At 34.2% G+C, this 20993-nt stretch overlaps 1 protein-coding gene across 1 annotated transcript; it reads right to left on the reverse strand.

Moving 5' to 3' along the window:
* Nucleotides 1–5574: 5574 nt before the first annotated feature.
* On the reverse strand, nucleotides 5575–20953 carry LOC125662851 (RING finger and transmembrane domain-containing protein 2-like). The gene is made up of 9 exons (XM_048895210.2): nucleotides 20862–20953; nucleotides 17945–18467; nucleotides 17648–17733; nucleotides 17029–17138; nucleotides 16492–16636; nucleotides 16111–16251; nucleotides 14405–14470; nucleotides 11056–11157; nucleotides 5575–7575 (listed from the first exon to the last, which is right to left on the reverse strand). Exons 2-9 carry the CDS (start codon nucleotides 18420–18422, stop codon nucleotides 7441–7443), a joined length of 1263 nt encoding a protein of 420 aa, XP_048751167.2. The 5' UTR covers nucleotides 18423–18467; nucleotides 20862–20953; the 3' UTR covers nucleotides 5575–7440.
* Nucleotides 20954–20993: the final 40 nt, after the last annotated feature.

A 20993-nucleotide genomic window follows, 5' to 3' on the forward strand; every position in this document is an offset into this window, starting at 1 on the left:
TCATGTTGTCATTAACTCTCTACATTTCAGTGTATTTGGTAAATGACAATATCTAGGAACCCAAAATTCTTTCCGTAGAGCGGATAGTACTTTACATTCTAAGATAAAGTGGTATATTCGTCGGCTAATTTACCAGTAAATATGGCAAATAGTTTCACCTTTTATAAATCTCTTATAAACTGAAGGATAATGTGCACTTTTTCGTTCCAGTTTGTAGGTTTGATGTACGTTTTCAAATCTAGAATGCGAGTTGCCTCAAATCACTTTCCTCTATACACCGTACTGCCCAAGAAATGCATTTTATTTACAGATATTTCACACGTGAATTTAAGCAGTTGATGAGCAGAATTTGCTATAGCGAATAAATCATGGCCGGATTTCTTTTTCTTCACCATGAACATAATAAAATAAAGCCATCGTCATGATAACGCACTTGGTACGTTATGCGATCCTTGATTATTTGATGTAGTCGGATATCGCATACAGATGGGGAGCATTTAGACCCTTATAACACATCCAAATATCTGACCCCAAATTTCCTGAAAATTCCACAAAAATTGCTGAAATATACTCTTATATTAAGTAGTAAATGGAGAATTCTGCATACTTTTACTATATTATGAAACTTCCACTATATAGGTCCCCAATAAATAAAATAGCTATTACCCACCAAAAAGCAAAAGCTTTTAAATTAATGGCACACCCTCCAGAGAGACAAAGACGTTTTCTCTGTTCTACATTGTACCTATAGTGTGGTTCATACCAACGCAATAAAAATTTAAGGGATATGCGCACACCTTCATTTCAGAATAATCAACCTGCATGATAATTGTGAAGTGCAAATAGACTTCTGATGAGGCGGATCTGCATGCAGCTAAACTTCAATCTATCGATCAATCCAATCAATTTGCTCAATTTTCACACCGCCGAAACACTTAATTAGTGTAGAGTCAAGTGATTGTTGAGGTATGTGGCTGATGGGAGCCATATATATTCTTAGATTTATGGGGGCTAGTGTTGAAGTAATTTTGGAGAAATCCTGTAATCCGATACACGAGGTTTGGGACCTTTCAGCGAACATAGTAGATAAACGTGTAGTGAATGGATAAGTTGGCTAATTTGTAATGTCATTAGATTTCTGTAAAACTCCATTGGCGATGATGAAATCGCAGTAAATCAAAGAATTAGGAGCCATGTTTCCTTCCTTGTTAAGCTCCACTGACACACACACATTATATTCTCAAAAACTGTTCTTGATTTCGTTTTTTATTTAATATTTTCGTTTTTATTTATTAATTTCGTTTTTTATTTAATAATTTCGTTTTTTATATAATAATTTCGTTTTTTATTTAGTGTTTTCGTTTTTTATATAATAATTTCGTTTTTTATTTAGTTTTCGTTTTTTTATATAATAATTTCGTTTTTTATATAATAATTTCGTTTTTTATATAATAATTTCGATTTTTATATAATAATTTCGTTTTTTATATAATAATTTCGTATTTTATTTAGTTTTGGTTTGCACTAATGGGCTTCCGTAGTAAGCTTGGAAATAAAGTATGAATAAAAAATAGCTATGTATTTAGCAAAGTATGAAGATTAATTTTTAAGGTTTGGGGGTAAATTTGATTTTTTGAGTTTTATTTTTCTTCTTTTATCATAATTTTGGTTTTCAAGCGTTTTTGAGATGCCATCCACCAACTTTTCTCCCGGCTGCGCCCCCTCCCCCTTGAAATTTGATACTGTAGTATATATATCATCAAAACATGCATCCACAACCACATGAAGTACGGACGGTACTATACATATAACAACACCCCTTCCCCATCTGATTTTTTTTTGTGGCGATAATTTCTCCGAAATGTGTGGATTCCCTGTAGATCTATCCCATCCCTTCGATTTCATGCTTTTTGTAAGCTTTAAAGATTGGCGTTGTATCGGCGGCGTCCTTCAAGCAAAGGGTTCTCAAGATATTGAGCGGACAATATATTCCTATGTCCAGAGTAGATTGACCATTTCATTTTGACCCCTATTGATTTTTAGATCATATGGTCAAAGGTCAATCTACTCTGGACATAGGAATATATTATCCCCTAATATCCTAAAGACCCAAATAAAATACCGTATATTTGGTTTCTTGACGGATCACTGGATGTGGTCATCTATTGTGGACACTATTGTTATTTACCTGGCCAAGAGATCAGGGTGCTGTGCCGCGTACACTTACGCGTGATGTACACAGGAAGGGTCTCAGGGCTGTCCTCAGTGTTTCTGTGGTCATAGTGTTTGTATAATGGTTGCATCCCTATGACTAGATGACACACAGTCTACCCCCCCCCCCCTCTTTCTCTCTTTTACTCCCAGTCATTGGCTCAATGAATAATTTCTTTTATAAAAATAGAACTATCATGAATTGATAATATAAATTATTTCAATAAGTTACAAGTTTTAGAAATTAATGGGCAAATTATTGTTTCATTTCTGATTGTGTCATTTTATAATACATATATATAAAGGGGGGAAATTACAATTATATTAAAATTGCGTTGTTCAGGGGTCTTTTAAAAAACAGTTGAATTACAAGAAAATGCAGTTGTGGACAGGTTAATGCTATCAAAACTCTAGTATACAGGGCTTCCTCAAAATCTAAAGAATGCCTGTACAGGTACTGGCTGTTATTGTTATCAAAACACCTCTTTGGGGTAGCTCTAGATCACAGTTTCTGCAGATGTCACTCCACCTGAGATCTATTGTTAAATGTTTGATTGACAGACGGCTAACAGTTTGGGGGTGTTAACTTAAAAGTTGGGTCTTTAAAGGACACATATCATGTTTTCAAAGTATACAGAATTATATGCATTTTGTCTTCCTTATACTTATAGAAATTAATTGTAATATATAGTTCGTTCCTAAAGTATTGCGATAATTAGCCACAATACGGACTAAGCCCCGATTTCAAAAAGCCTAGGTACAGTGACGTCATATGCGACCTTCCTCGATCAACTTGTTGCAAAAGTAGTGTTAGATATTTTTAAAAACTCGGGTTTCAGGGGCCTAATTTATTTACCATGGATAACATTTTATTTGGATGACCCCTATTGATTTTGAGGTCACATGGTCAAAGGTCAAACTGGACATTGGAATATACTGTCCGCTCAATATCTTGAGAACCCTTTGCTTGACAGACATCAAACTTGGTACACTGGTACATCTTCAGAAGATGACCCTTATTGATTTTGAGGTCACGTGGTCAAAGGTCAAGGATTAAACTGGACATGGTAATACATGTATAGTGTCTCCTACCTTTTAAGAATTATTTGCTTGATTGACACCCAACTTGGTATACTGGTACAGCATAAGGAGTAGATGACCCCTATTGATTTTTAGGTCACATAGTCAATTCACTCTTGACATAGGAAGTTATTGTCTGCTCAATATTTTGAATTGATGATACTACTATCAATTAAATGATGTGTGTATAACCCTTTTCAATTTTGCACCATGGGGAGCATGTGTTTTACTAATATCTATTGTTATTATTGTTATAGATATATCCCTACCTGGTATAAATTCAAATTCGGTTAAGTCAATACCCTGTGGGCTAAGGTGGGGTCAAAATTTTCTTGGGAATAAAGAAGGTATTAAATCTTTTAAAATTCTTCAACTAATGAAGAACAGAAGGGCCAATGACTCAGGCAAGCATTTTAGCTCATGGACCCCTTGTTCATAATGTCAGTGTCAATGTACACATCGCTTTGAATTATTCTGTGTGTTCAGGGGGTGTCAGTGCTACATAATATAGTAGAACTATTGCCCAATCCAATTAAAATTAGATCCTTTGATCCACTCATCCTGTGTAGTGATAGTAGATGAGCAGATCAAAGGATCTAATTTTAATTAGATTGACTATTGCCTCAATCTTTACCCCTGCATATTTACTTTGTCCCATTGCTTCAGCCATACAATTATGCATCAATAATACAACTGTATAGAACGCAACTAGGTTAAGGGCTTCCACAGTAAAATGCACAATATTGCACCCCAAATTCACAGGTATCATTACACTTGTTACGGTTAAACACCGAAACGATACTACCCATATGTTGACTGTGACTGAGCTACCTTAAATTACCCTCATGGTAATTTTCCGTGACGTCAGTTGAATATCACGTCACACTTTATTTTTGGAAAACAGCAGGAGGCCCTACTTGTGAACAAAAGTTCAGGTTTATGCGGGTAACCAGCTGAATTTTCATTGATATACTGAGAAAGAAATAAAAATCCTTAACATGAAAAGTGTTGGGACCAAATGCATACTCAAACTAAACATGCCATAATTTAACAACATATCAACAGTCATCAGCGAATTAACGGGGTTTTCCACATTCCTATACATATCATATCGTTAATATACAAGACAGAAATTGCTCCCTGCACTTTTCAAACGCATAAATATATCTAGAAAATATTTCAGAAAAATTCATGTTTTTTATAGCAGATGAACCTGAACTTAATTTGCCTCTGTTTCTGTAGTATGAGATTATACGTGTACATAAAGGAATTTTATAAACGCATCAGTCATTCAGATTAGGGGCGATTTCAAGGTCACACTACATGTGATGTATAATATGAATATCACCTTCGTGCATACTATATATTAAAAATGGAAAATGATTTGATATCATAATGGAATAATATATAATAATATAATCATTTGACAAGAAGTGCTTTCACGTATAGATCTACAGCTTATTACTTGATAACAGTAGTAAATAACGACAAAATATTATGACACTTTCCCCGCAATACAACTATCAGAACATGTACACTGTGACGTCATATGGTGTGAAGTGCACAGAGGTACATTTATAAACAGCACTGTGATTTTTCTCGGATAGCCTTATCTTCACAAGTCAAGGGTTAGTGCGAGGTAACGAATTAATAACCCTTGACTTGTGAAGATGGGATAGCCTTAATTGAGCTGCAAATTTGATTCACACAACAGTTTTTAAAATAAGGAATTGATCATGCAACAGGCAATACCTAAATTCGTATAGTCTGCTTTCGTATCAAAAGTTTATTTCTGTGTTGAGTACGATCACCCAAAAGTACACTTTGTTTATTTTTAATATCTTTTTAACAACAAGACATAAATCAAAGCACTACATCTCCTTTTTGACCCGTCATCTTCTCTTATGAGTAGTTATTAGATTTTGGACATCCCCCACCCCCCTCCCCCGAAATACAAACAAAAGATCAACATAAAAACATTAGTGACAATCAATACCATTTTTTTAAAAGGTGAAAAGTGTATTATGAAAATGCTAGATGTGCACTGAAATTCAAGCCAACTTGCTCAAAAATAAATACTAACTTTATAAAAAATCATGACAGATTCCTTTCTTTCTTTTTTTTTTTTTTTTTTTGAGTTGCTTCATTTTTTCTGAGTGGGTTGAAAAGGAGAGGCAATAAAATTTCTAGGTCTACAGGCAATGTAAAAGAAACCAATCACTCGTTTCATAAATTGTATACACACAGTGTACCTACAGAAGTGAAGAATCGGATGCAAATAACTTGATTACTGATTTTTTTTATTTCCATATTTATTCATCAGAATAGCCAACTTGAACTAAAGACTAGGGTGAGCTTATACATATAACAAAATATGTGAACCAATTCTACAATTCCAGTACTGATACAAATATTCCCTTTTCATAAAAATTTCACTTCAAAGATATTTTGGTAGCATATTGACAAATGCCAAAATATACTATGGCCACGGCATGTTACATAGTATCACAGTACATGTATTTCAAAAATTATAAAATAAATAATAACTTTCAAACCTGTTTACCTTCAATTTCCTCTGACAATTCACCATTGAAATTGTCCTTACTATACACCTACCCCATAACAATTTCCCATTGACCTTGAGCAAAAAACTTCTAGTTACAGTCATGACCCACTTACTGGTCATAATTAACCTCAAGTTTAATTTAAAAAAAATTAAGTTTAACTGTTAGAAATTACATTGTACATTGTATTATGGCCTTAATTTATAACCACTACCCTTGGCTTTATTAAAGCAAATGACAGTGCATATTACAGTAAAACACACTTATAGCAAAGTGCTGGGGACAAACAATTTTGATTTGTTATAAGCGCAATTCATTATATTCAATGAGTTCTTTATATGTTAAACTAAAGGGAATGAAAATCCCTTCACTGTAAGAGTCAATTCATTATAAGCATGTTCACTGTAACCATGTTTTACTGTAAGCGTGAATTCATTATAAGCATGTTCCCTGTAACCGTGATTTACTATAAGCATGAATTCATTATAAGTGTGTTCACTGTAACTGTGTTTTACTGTAAGTGTGAATTCATTATAAGTGTGTTCACTGTAACTGTGTTTTACTAAAAGCGTGAATATTCATTATAACTGTTTTCATTGTAACTGTGTTTTACTGTAAATGTGAATTCATTATAAGTGTGTTCACTGTAACTGTATTTTACTGTAAGTGTGAATTCATTATAAGTGTGTTCACTGTAACTGTGTTTTACTATAAGCATGAATATTCATTATAAGTGTTTTCATTGTAACTGTGTTTTACTGTAGGTGTGAATTCATTATAAGTGTGTTCACTGTAACTGTATTTTACTGTGTGAATTCATTATAAGTGTGTTCACTGTAACTGTACTTTACTGTAAGTGTGAATTCATTATAAGTGTGTTCACTGTAACTGTGTTTTACTGTAAGTGTGAATTCATTATAAGTGTGTTCACTGTAACTGTGTTTTACTGTAAGCGTGAATTCATTATAAGCATGTTCCCTGTACCTGGATTTACTGTATAGTTAACGTTGTGGGGTAACATTAACTTTGTAAGAGGGAGTGTATTTTACTATACAGTACCATCCATGCTTACACAGACACAGAATGCAGCTCTGGTCAATCTGATTATAATACAGATCTCTCAAATAGCACAGATTGGCTCTGGGTGTACCAGTTTCACTTTCATTTAATGGCATTTGTGAGTGTTAAAGTACCATATCTTGATTGAATTCTATAAAAAATATATTTGTATGATAAAAATACATGTATAAAGCATTTCATAATGGCCTCATAAAACAATTTTTATTGAGTAAAATATCAGCATCACTTGAATAAAGGGCACTCCAAACATTGTACTATAATCCGACATTGTCACCCTTACCTTGCTTTTACACAATTAAAAGAAATTCTTCAGTACATGTGTGTATCCTAGACCAAAAGCAACATAACAGGGTATCAAATGAAACACTTCTTTATAAGAACACCTAAAATAACCATTTCATGTCACTGCGTGGTATCGCTTAGAGGTCCTGTCTTTCTCTACTACTAACAAATCCTCACTAACGGGATCTGCCCTACCACCAATGGTTTAAGGCTGGTAGTGGATTCAGTACCACTGTATGTGGATGCTGGTTGATCCGTCTTTCCACATGGGAGATTCAGTGTGGATCTGTGCCCTGCACATTGGACAAGTCTTTTCTCTATCAAACCACATGGATACACAATTCTCACAAAATATATGCTGAAATAATAAGAAATCCAAAATTCAGAAAAGTCATCCAAGAGAATAAATACATAGCACATATTTCTGTCATAGTCAACATGTTTAGCTTGAATTTTACTGTATGATTCACAAATGTTGGACATTTCTGAATATTTTATATGTTTTAATTTTAACAGCTATAAGTACATATTTCAATAAATTTATTTGCTAATTTTTTTTATGGATTGGAATTTCATTAGAATATGAAAATCATAAATTAATATATTCTTAATATCAAACTCCACAAGCATTCCATTAAATATTTTCTCTAAAGATTAAAGACAAAACATATCCAAAAACAAGAGGCCCAAGGGCCTAGAATCGCTCTTCTGATAAATTGTACAACCCCACCATTTCTATTCTTAGCCTCTTAGTATTCTAAATCTTTAGTTCAATCCTAAGAATTCAAAAAAAGTAGGTCAATGTGACCTACTTTTTGGTTTACACATTTTGAGAACCCAAGAAATATCAACTGACAAAGTTTAATGATTTTAAGCCAATTAGTATCTGAATATTGAAATATAGCTGTCAAATTCCAATCGTAGGTCATGGTGACCTACTTTTTGGTCAGCGAACTCCGAACATGCAAGACCCATCAACTGACAAAGTTTGATGACTGTAGGTCAAATAGTATCTGAAATATATAAATATAGCCGTCAAATTCCAAAAGTAGGTCAAGGTGACTTACTTTTTGGTCGACACCCTTTGAACATGCAAGACGCATCAACTGACAAAGTTTGATGACTGTAGGTCAAATAGTATCTGAATTATATAAATATAGCCGTCCAATTCCAAAAGTAGGTCAAGGTGACCTACTTTTTGGTCGACACCCTTTGAACATGCAAGACGCATCAACTGACAAAGTTTGATGACTGTAGGTCAAATAGTATCTGAAATATATAAATATAGCCATCCAATTCCAAAAGTAGGTCAAGGTGACCTACTTTTTGGTCGAAACCCTTCGAACATGCAAGACCCATCAACTGACAAAGTTTGATGACTGTAGGTCAAATAGTATCTGAAATATATAAATATAGCCGTCAAATTCCAAAAGTAGGTCAAGGTGACCTACTTTTTGGTTGACACACTCCCTAGACTCAAGATGCATCAACTGTCAAAGTTTGATGATTGTAGGTCAATTAGTGACTGAAATATATAAATATAATTGTCAAATGCCAAAAGTAGGTCACAGTGACCTACTTTTTGGTCGATACACTCCGAAGACTCAAGATGCATCAACTGACAAAGTTTGATGATTGTAGGTCAAATAATGTCTGAAATATAGTAATTTAGCTGTCAAATACCAAAAGTAGGTCACGGTGACCTACTTTTTGGTCGACACAAACCGAAGACTGAAGACGCATCAACTGACAAAGTTTGATGATCCTAGGTTTTACAGTGCCCAAAATATGCATCTAAAATTGAAAATGTGAAATTTGAATATCTGCAAAATTCAAAAAGTAGGTCACTGTGACCTACTTTTTTTATAAATATGTTTCAAGGCCTCAAGATGCATCAACTTACAAGATTCGATGATTCTAAACCTCTCGGTATTTGAAATAACAACTTAAAAGATATCTATAAATGATAAGCCATAAAATTCAGAAAGTAGGTCACGGTGACCTATTTTTCAGTTGACGCATTTCAAGGTCCCATGATCCACCAACTGACAAGTTTTGATGATCATAGGCTTCAAAGTGTCCAAGACATGCATCAAAATTAATTTTAAAATAAATACCTGCAAAATTCAAAAAGTAGGTCACCGTGACCTACTTTTGAGACAACTTGACACAAGGTCCTAAGATGCATCAACTGTCAAAATTTGATGATCCTAGTCCTTATAATGACTAAAATATCAAAGATTTAAGGAAATATAAATTTAGGTCAACTTTGAAGTGACCTTGAGACCACGACCTTTGCCCCAGGGTAATGCCTTGAACAATTTTTAATCTACAACATATCCTCATCCTTATGTGTAAGTTTGGTGATAATCTGCCCAGTGGTTCTTGAGAAGAAGATTTTTTAGCAACCACTACTTTTGTTTGTATTTTCCTGATTATCTCCCCTTGTTAAAGGGTCACATCCCTCTATTTAGTATGAAAGCCCTTGGGCCAATGATACCCTGTAACAAATTTGAAAAAAATTGGCCAAGGGGTTCTTGAGTTATAGCCCTTTTTCTAAAAAGTTTACGCACACCGCACAAATGGCCATAGCATTAGCTCTTTGAGCCTTCGGCTCAGAAGAGCTAATAACAGTTTTTAGTAAGTATGAAAAACGACTGCTACTCAATTGTTGTCCCATCATCTTCACTAGCCATGGGAGCGGAGTGGACCGAAAACCCTTGGCTAGTGAAGATGTTGCCCCATATCCATATCTGCCACTCTTAAAGAAAATGAAATGCTTTCACTCATTTTGCACAACAAATCATTTGACCTTGAAGACTATTAAGGTCAAGGTTATCAAATGTGGAAAAATGTCTAACTGTGCAATGAAAAATAAGTTTCATGCAAAATTAGTCCTCTTGCATCATTTCTGAATTTGTTCCACAGTAACGTTGATCATACTTTCAAGTATCCTACGACTAGCATTGTGGTCCAAATGACCTGTGACTCAGGAAATGACTTTTGAAAGTACATTGTACTAGCAATTTACAAGTATTTATGCAATTAGTGCAAATATCACAGACTGAAATCACACGGTAATCCACTATTTGGAAAAAATGTAGAATACATAGATATTTTGTTTACCAAGATATCATAGTGAAAGTATTGTTTAAAATATTAGGTACTCCATGTAAGCTCCTTGTCATTTCGAAACAGTAAACAAATGACAATATTTTGAATCTTTACGAAATTCTGCCATTTAATGGTATTAAACTGGATAAAATTCCTCATTAAATAAAACATTTATATTGTATGTACATGTAGATCTGAAGAACAACTGTTTGTGTGAAATACAAGTATGGTATACACTATACAGTAAAATATAAGTGTGTCATGTTAAGGTAGCCATTAAGATAAACCCCTTACTTTACAGATAAACCCCTTATTTTACAGATAAACCCCTTACTTTACAGATAAACCCTTACTTTACAGATAAACCCTTACTTTACAGATAAACTCCTTACTTTACAGATAAACCCTTACTTTACAGATAAACCCCTTACTTTACAGATAAACCCTTACTTTACAGATAAACTCCTTACTTTACAGATAAATCCTTACTTTACAGATAAACCCCTTACTTTACAGATAAACCCCTTACTTTACAGATAAACCCCTTACTTTACAGATAAACCCTTACTTTACAGATAAACCCTTGCTTTACAGATAAACTCCTTACTTTACAGATAAACCCTTGCTTTACAGATAAACTCCTTACTTTACAGATAAACCCTTACTTTACAGATAAATCCCTTACTTTACAGATAAATCCTTACCTTACAGAAAAAACCCTTACCTTACAAGCCAGCTTGATGGGATCTTTATAGTCATCCTGACAAATGGGGCAGTTTTCCCCACATTGGTTGATTTCGGAAGATGTAGGCCGAGTTCCATAGGACTGAAATAAAGTCACATGCACAAAACATTAACTCCAAAAGAGTGTCTCCAAAGCATTATACAGGTAAATACATACTGGAAATCCATCAACTGAACCTAAATACAGTGAAACTCGAATATAGTGAACAAGGTCAAAGTTACAGCTATAGCAAAGTTAAACTGATTTCCCAGACAAATTCTTTATCTATTCTACATAAAAATTATTCATACATAATGCAATCTGATTAAAATCCACTTACGTAAATCGCTATAGTAGGATCTGATGTAACCCCATATAGGGTACACAGTGTAGTATAATGATCTACATGAGCGGATCATAGGATTTGCTTTTAATCAGATTGTCCATAACAAACCTGGATGTTGCAAAATTACGCATATAACGAATAAATTCCTCTTCCTCTTGAATTAAAAATGAACATAGAAATCAACTTCTAAAATGAAGTTTTTTTTTATTTTGAAACTCATTGTGACTTTCTAAATTTGTTTTCTTTTGTCATATGATCCACACTTGCCTGGTATTACAAATTTTCTGCTTGTATTTTTTCAAAAGGGGTTGTTGACGCAAAACACTACTTTATGATAAATATACGTTTAGCAAATGTATTGCCGGTATTGTTTACAATTCTCGTTAATTAAACTTGCATGTTGAATTCATTTATTTTATTGAACACTCTTTATTTGTGCTTAATTAAAACACTTAATTCACATGGTCTGAGATAGCAGTGTGGTAGGTTCATTTTATTCTCACCCTGGCGATCCAGGTGACACACATTTTTTTTCCTTCTTTATTTTCTTGGAAAATGTTTTTTATAAAGCAATGAAAAAATAAAAAAAAAATTTAATGAAACATGTACAAGATCTTGATTTTGCAGATGATATTTGCCTCTTATCACACACACAGCAGGATATACAAAGTAAAACATCTGAATTGCAATCTGAAGCATCAAAATTAGGACTGAAGATAAACTCTAAGAAAACAAAGATAATGGCAGTTAATCCAAAGAACAGAAATACCATCAAGTTAAATGATACTGATTTAGAGCAAGTTGAAAACTTTTGCTATCTTGGAAGCACGCTAGCGAATAATGGTGACATTGGAACAGAAGTTAAGATCAGAATAGGAAAGGCAGCGACAGCATTTAAAAGGCTTGATAACATCTGGAAAGCTAGAAGAATTGCAAAGGAAACCAAGATCAAACTATATAATAGTAATGTAAGAACTGTATTACTCTATGGAAGTGAAACATGGAAGACAAACAAATTAATAGAATAAAAATTAAGAGGATTTGAAGGGAGATGTCTCAGAAAAATTCTTAAAGTACAATGGCCACAAATAATTTCAAACAAAGAAGTAGAGGAAAGAACTGGAGTTGGAGACATCAATACAGAAATTAAACGGCGACGATGGAGGTGGATAGGGCATGTCCTGAGAATGGAAAACAACAGACATCCAAAAATAGGCTTTAGATGGACACCACAAGGGCAAAGAAAATGAGGAAGACCTAAAGGAACTTGGAGAAGAACTGTAGAAGCAGAAATGAAAACAATTGGAATAACAATGAGAGAGGCGGAAAGAAAGGCACAAGACAGAGGCAGATGGCGAGCAGCTGTGGAAGCCTTATGCACTGATCAGTGTGAAGAGGACTAAGTAAGTAAGTTAGTTCATTGTATTTTTATTCCGTAAACTGGAAAAAAACAAACATCTGTGGACCAATGGTTTTCGAGTCATCTTTAGTTTTTGTATTTCAATCAATCAAAAAAAAAAAAGAAAAAAAAAAAAGAAAAAAAGGGAAAGAAATAAAGCTTGCCAGAATGAAAATGCTCTAATACTTTTTGTGTACAAAATTTTCAGGCTGTCCTTCTCACTATAAAAACAAATAATGAAGGTGTAAATTGGATCAATCTTTATTCTCTCCAATGGTCATCATACGGAAATATTGGTGTCTGTTTAATGCTGACTCCTTTACGTTAGAGACAATGTTTTCGATCTCTACCTATTTTGGCACGACTTTCCCTTAATTGTTCTTAATTAAACCACCAAAATTAGATAATTCCCAATAGCCCTTAGTCTATAGATGGTTTGTTCATTTAGCAAATAAAGATAAGAGGAATACTTTAAGAGTTATCCGTCATTACTCAATGCCAACTGCTTCATTCTGTCATTGCTTTTTTTCTTTCTTTTTTTTTAACCTTTTTTCATTCCACAGTCTATGCGAAAGACATCGGACCGTCGGACCTGACCGATGTGCAGTGCCAAAGGTCCGATGTGTCATTTTTTACACTGGACCGGTATGTCCGATGTCTCACTGTCCGTGTTTTGAGCTTTACTATTTTGACGCGGAGTCATTTAAATGTTTGTTATAAGTAAAAACTATCACACAAATCCAAATACGTAAATGAATATGATTAAAACCGCATGGACCGTCTAAAGTATTATGCGGGAAGGATCCTTGGTATAGTATTACTGGTATAATAAATAAGATTTCCTTGGTTTTGCATTTTCATGTGTTTCACTTTTATACATTAGGTTTTTCGGTCTGACAAAATTTGGTTCGGTCCGGTGTGTTCATTGATTACACAGGACCGAATGTCCTGTGTTGTCAAAAAAACTTTCGCATAGACTGCATTCCAGGACCCTTTATAAATATTTTTTGTCATATTGACTTATAAAACTATATAAATCATGATGGCCCTTGCTCCAGAAATGTTAAAAATGAAAATAATATTGTACATGTATATCACTTGAGATATTGACCCTTTTTTTTTTTTTACATTCACAACTCCATATTGGCGTTTAGAACTGCTGAAGAAATTTGGAGACAAGAAAAACGTTCCCAATACTTTTCCCCCCGCAGCTGTGTGATATCGAGAAATTTTTCAACTTCAGGCCATACACGTACTTGCGTGATCGACAGCAATCTTATAATTCCATTAAGTAATCCACCAAAATAAATTGTGTATATTTCTTATACGAAAATATTTTTTCTTGGAAATAGAGGCTTTAATTTCTGTTAGATATAATGCAAACGCATGGATATCGAATGCTACATGTACAGTGTACTTTCTTTTACAACTGTATACATTTAGAACAAGTACGAATTCAGCGAATTATGCTTGTAGCAAATTCTTATAGAATGTCCACAGAAATTTGCTATATCAGAGTTATACTGTAATGTAACACTTCATTTCATTATTTGGTCATATCCCCACCATCATACAAACTTTTACAAAAATGAAATAACACTTACCACATCTGACATTAAGCTCTTGAAGGATTTGCCTACTTCAAATACTTTTGCTAATACTTGGAAAATCTGCAAAGAAATCAAACATCATCAAACAGGTTTATCTCAATTTGATCTCAGCAAAACAATAGATCTACATAGAATAGGTATTTTCCAGCGAACTCGTATCTCATGAAATTTTTGATTGCTTAACTAACTTGAGTGATGAATTACATAACTGGTAAAAGAAAACACAAGTGCTTGCAAATCCATTCATGAAACTTCTTACTAATGAGAATGTCACATGCTCTGTACAGATGTTTATAAGCTCCTGTGGCTCTACACAGAGAAGACATGTGTAAACTGATTCTCAAAGTTAATAGCTTGCTGGTCTTCATAAATTGTGAAGGATGACTGGAGAGATTGTAAAATAAACCTGCAATTTACTGTGTAACTTTTATGTGTATTAGGTTCAAAAGTTGCAGGTATATTTTCTCTGCTCTTTTACATTACTAGCTCAAAGTATCCCACACATACTAAGGGGCAAGATCAAAACTTCAATGTCTGACAAAAAACTGAATTCACATAGTTTTCACCAAGACCCCCATTTAAAACTAAATATGATGAATGTTGAAACTAATCAATTAACAAAAACATACATTTATAAATAACACTGTACACCTTTTCTACTGTTTATTCACAAATGAAAGTGTACATTAAAACTATTAAATGTTCATTAAAATGTAAGATTAAGTGGTTTTCAATAGTTGTTTGTTTTTTCTTTTCTTTTTTCACTAAGGTGTAACTGATTTCAGATAACAGAAACTTACTGGAGATGTTATCCCCCTCTCCCTAACTATTTGAATTTAGATTTTTATCCGACATCGATATTTTGATCTCGCCCCTTATATTCATCTACTATATACATGTATCTGCTATAAAACAGCCTAATACGGTTAAAAAAGTGTGTTTTATGGCAGGACTCAAATGTACATAATTATGTACATATGTATAATACAGAATTATGCCAAGATAAGAACAATCTGATTAAAATCAGATCCTTTGATCTACTCAAGTAGATGGTCTTATGTAACGATCTAGATGAGCGGATCAAAGGATTTGATTTAAATTGGACTGGAGATCGAAGTCATTACCAGTAATCTAAAATATGGAAATATATCATGTATGGAACGCAAAGTATTTGGTAGTGCATCGTAAATTCTATATGTACTAGTACTACAGGTCTGAAGGTACGAGTCTCACAAACACTTGACCTGGACTAAGTCAATCTATATGCACAGAAAAAAATGGATGTGGGTTAATACAATCTAGAGTACACACAATGTTAAGCTGAATGCCATAATCCGAGTCAATATAGCTTTATTGACCCATTGTAATCATTCCCCATCAGTCAATGTATGACATGCTTAGAAATTAAACATATCAAAATTTTTACCAGAAACTACAAGGTCAATTTTAAACCAAAATGAACTAAAATTGGTATGAAGCATCTCTGCCAGTTGCGGTGTACACAAACTCTGTGTACTTAATGAGAATTAGTTTTAACAAATTCTACACTTGCAATGGGACTAAAGTTATTTATCTCCGAGTTTGTTTTTCTGAATCAGATGACTCTTTTGATATTTGCAGATATCACCTCCCATCTATTGACCGACTTTACTGTACACACAAATTGTAGGGACAATAAACTGAATTTATACTTCACTTACCTTCAAAAGAAAATACAATGTCACAAGTATGATGCCCAGCACCCACCCCTGATCATCAAACAGGAAGTGGAACCAAGGAACTATGGGAGTCAACACTCGGTACAGTTGCATTACATTCTCTACTACCATGTAGATCTTTCCCTGAAATCAAACACAGTAACATAAAGAAGTCCCAGAGAGTGGTGATGATAACTTGAACAGGGATATATCAAATATGTTAAGCTGAAGCAATTTCACTCCTGACAGTTAGTATACGCAAAAACTACACAAATTTGCACATTTCATATTGTGCTAATTAAATTCATAATTGTGCTGGAAATTGTGCTAAATACTAAAAGCTGTATGATTTATTTTCTCCACATTCTGATATGTACTACATACCCTTCTTTTCTGACCAAATGGCAAAAGAGACAATAATGCCTTGATTATAATGGTAGAGAATTTTAGGATGAAGTCTGTGACCAAAACCATCCATAGATAGTCCCAGAATGTGGGGGCCGCCAGGACAGGCAGGTGGAACTGCAATCTAGGAATAAAAAACAACCGAAATCGTCAACGTTGTGACACGGTCTTCACATTCTTGTAAGTACATAGATAGTCCCAGAATGTGGGGGCCGCCAGGACAGGCAGGTGGAACTGCAATCTAGGAATAAAAAACAACCGAAATCGTCAACGTTGTGACACCGTCTTCACATAATTGTAAGTACACAGAAAAGACCATGAACATACATGCATGGATGGACAATTTGAGTACTTACTCCACTAATTGCTGATAAAAGAATTCAAAAGATACGATGTTAAATGAGCACCATCAATGGTCATGGCGCAGATTTAGCAGCATGATATGGTTGTGTTAATCTGCCTGCTACATTTATATCATTCAACTTATTGCAAACCTTCCTTGATAAACAGACTTACACATTCCAGAGTGATTCCTCTTTAAAAGCGTAGAAGAGAACAGCTATATTTGCTGACAGGAATGTAACAATCCACATGAAAGACAGAATTTGTCCCCGACAGGATGCATTCTGTTAAAAAGAGGAAAGCATTCATTAAGAAATAATGTTATAGATATGTACATTGACATTTATATTTCCAAGAATTCACCACGCCTGGCTATTTCATATCAGATCTGATGCAACAATTTCTTTCCATCTTTTGTATAGCTTCTAACACATTTACCAATAGTTCTATACTGTGTGACTTTACGTTGTAAATAAAGATACAACGTTATTCAAAGTTTATTTATTAATGATTTAATAAAAAGTTTTTTTGTAATACACCGTATGAGTAGAATTTTTAGCGAGGATTTAATTTTGGCATTACTAGCGACAGTGTTGAGATCACTAAAATTGAATATCGCTAATATCTACTCCATATTGAAGGTAATGGCTATATCTTTCTTGGAATTATAAAGTTGCTAAAATTAGCTCTCGCTAAATATATATACCCATAATTTATGGACAAATCGTTAAATTTGCGTCTCGCTAAAAAAGTCTACTTATACGGTATGTAATAAGTAAAGAGATGGTCCTACTCGAAGAGATGCCTGGTGTACTACTTTCTGCATTGACATATTGGCATAGACATGTGTTCCAAACATTGCCAGAAAAACAAAGAATCCTGAAATAATACAAGAATAACAGATTTAAGGGTTAAAACGGTCTTTGTTATGAAATTGCATCAGCTGATGTATTAGCAACATGTAAATAAGAGCTCTGAAATACATTGTACATGTATTACTTTCATCCACGAAAAACAATAAATTTATAAAAATGTTTCATATACAATTGCTCAATGTAATTACAAACCATTGTTGAAAACTATTCCTTACCAAGGAAATGTTGAGAAAGCAGTTTCAGAGAAATTATCAATAGAAAACCACCAGAGTTCAGAATAATGCTCTTGATGCTAAAACGAGCTGATGGACTGTCATGTGAGTGACCATGCTCCTCTCCCTCACCATGACCAGCTAATCCATTCTGGTTTTCATCATGAAAAAAACTACCAGGCAACTGGAAATGTTCATGAGACATTGAATCTGGGCTCATCCCTCCTGTTCCTGAAGAGAACTCGTTGTTAGTATCAACATCTACAACTACTGAGGATTCGTGGGTCGGCTCGGGATGGTGGTCTCTGGAGTTCAGTCGGTTAAGTATGGCGCGATGGTGTGTGCTGGGACCCATTATGTGGGGAACAAACCCAGACACTGCCTGCCCAACTCTCGGAATGTGGTCTTGTAGATTGGATGTCATGTTAAGATGCCAAGCATTCTCGGGCAAATCTGTTACTGGGCTTGTCTGGTCAGCCATTTTTCAATATATAAATGTAACATTCCAACTTCTTCAGCTCAATTTCTGAAACATGAAATCAAAACATTAATCTTTTTGTGCATTTATAGGTATCATTAGTAAATGTGTTGCGGATAGCCATTGTTTTGGCTAGTGTTGTATGCTCTGAACAGTGACAGAATTTGATTCTTTATATTTGAGCATTCTTTTTTTTTTATATAATGCAGATCTTTTCAGTTCATATTTCATATGACATCTTGACTGTGACCAAACAAGAAGATTACATCTTTTATATCTAAAAGATGATGGTCAAAGAAAAGTTGTTGAAAGATAGACAAACAGCATGAAAACCAAAATAGCAACCCCCCCCCCCCCCCCAAAAAAAATGCTTCCAAGTCTTGACTTTGATTTTGAGGTCATAAAATCCTTGAAGTGAAATTGAACCCACTTGTCAAGTTTCTGAGCTTTTTATGAATCTTTACCAGCTAAAAGTTATATAATCACCATGAATAAAGTATTGCTACATTGTTGTAAAATGCACATGATCTATAGGCCTGATATAGTCCAAAGTAAATTCACCTTTAGTCACAGTGGAAGGATTAATCCAATAGAGTTGAAACTAGGGTGCATATCAAAAAGGAAATTTATTTCATAATGCGATTTCTCAACCAAACTAATGAAGATGATTTCACATATGGCATGATTTAACACTTTTACAGGTTGGGAACACTTCCCCTATAGCGAGATCTTCTCACTAAAACACGATTTAAAAAGCAAACATTTAGGATAAACAGGTGGTTTGGTATTTTGATGGAAAATAATGGCAAATTCCATGCAATGCTGAATAAGTGTGACACACTCTCAACATGACGTGCATTGTTCCTATAAAATTGGCAACACAGTAGAGAAATTTCATAACAAGACAACGTTGCTGCATAAGAGGGAAGGAGGCTGAAATCCAATGCACATCGTGAGTGTTTTGATTTATATATTTGCAGAAGTATCAGACATTTTAGCACTTTTTCTTCTTTTCATGTGAGACATGAAGAGATGTACTCCATAGGTGTTTTTCTCGGTTGTGCAGAAAATAATTACTCTCGCTAAAGAGGGATAATCACGTTTTCGCAAGTGAATATCTCGCTGTAGGGGAAGTGTTCCCAACCTGTTAAAAAGTGAAATACAAGGATACATGCACAGGGTTTTGACAGAATCGGAGCAAACTTGTGTATTAGTGTTGGGTATTGTGAGTGAAAACAATATTGCGATATTTCATTTGAAAAAAATTTGAGTATGTTCCCATTGCAAAACAAGCCCAAAATGTTTCCACATATCAGCTTTAGCTTTTGTGTTCTTCACGACTTCATATTCCGCCATACTTGCAAATTTAAAACCAAAGCGGACGCCATTTCCCGGGAAAATATTTGTTATTATCACAATAATTGATGAATACAGTTCATATAGATGTGAATAAGTACATTAATTTTATTCTTTAAATCTCAATAAATTATTAGTGGCCTCAAAATCATTCCCACTTATTGTTAACAGGTAAATGGACGTTTCGCCAGGATATATATACATCCCAGGTTCTATTGGTTTAGTGATCTTATTTCGTATCCTGTGATTTTCTAAGGTTGGGATTAGACATTTCGGATGTATTTCAGTTCGGTTTCATAAAGATTTTAAATGTTTTAGCGAGTTATTCTTATGTATTAAGATATATCGTTAATACCGGTATCCGATGTTGATATCACGATATATTATCGCCATGAGAAATATTGCAATATACGATAATATCGCACACCCCTATTGTGTATATATAGTATAATATATCCTATTCACAGGAGTCGGCAGTTTTACCTGTAAAGGTCTACAATATAAAGAACAACCACTGAGCTTTGCAAAGCTCAGTGGTTGTTGTTTACATTGTAGACCTTTACAGATAAAACTGCCGACTCCTCTCAAAGGATTTTGACACAGTCTGAGCAAACTGGCATTTATATATATTACAGTATATACCAGTTTGCTCAGATTGTGTCAAAACCCTGTGGATACACGTATATATTCTCTTTACAGAGGTGGACAGGCATATGCCTATTCACTTCTCCAAACTAGAGACTACTTCTACCAGTTAGTGGTCTCCGTCATCTGGTTGACTGTTCTGTCACGTTGGAGTGTGCGCACATTAAAAAAAAAAAGAGAGCGATTTTAAAATTTCAATTATTTCCAATTAAAAACAGTTATTGGCCTCATGATTTTGTAACCGAGTCTTGAAGGCGTCAAAACTCGGCGCCAGCACAGTTGAGGTGAGCAAGATATTTCACTTTTTCGTCTTTGATGGTACGAGGGTAAAACGACTAGACACATGTAGGTACATTGTTTCATAATATAAGCAGCATTGTCTTTGATTCAAATTAACACAGCTTTAAAGTTGTGTGTCATGGTAACGAATATCTTGTTTACCTTCAAATGTCAGATGTGTTGACGTGCATGTACTTCTTAAAACTAAAGTGATGTATTTGCTATTTTTAATCAATACAGAGTCATAATATAGTTATTTTCGAATCTATGAAAATATGTATGATTCAGCAAAAA

The sequence above is a fragment of the Ostrea edulis genome, chromosome 1, assembly GCF_947568905.1.
Source record: "Ostrea edulis chromosome 1, xbOstEdul1.1, whole genome shotgun sequence".
NCBI classification, from domain to species: domain Eukaryota; kingdom Metazoa; phylum Mollusca; class Bivalvia; order Ostreida; family Ostreidae; genus Ostrea; species Ostrea edulis.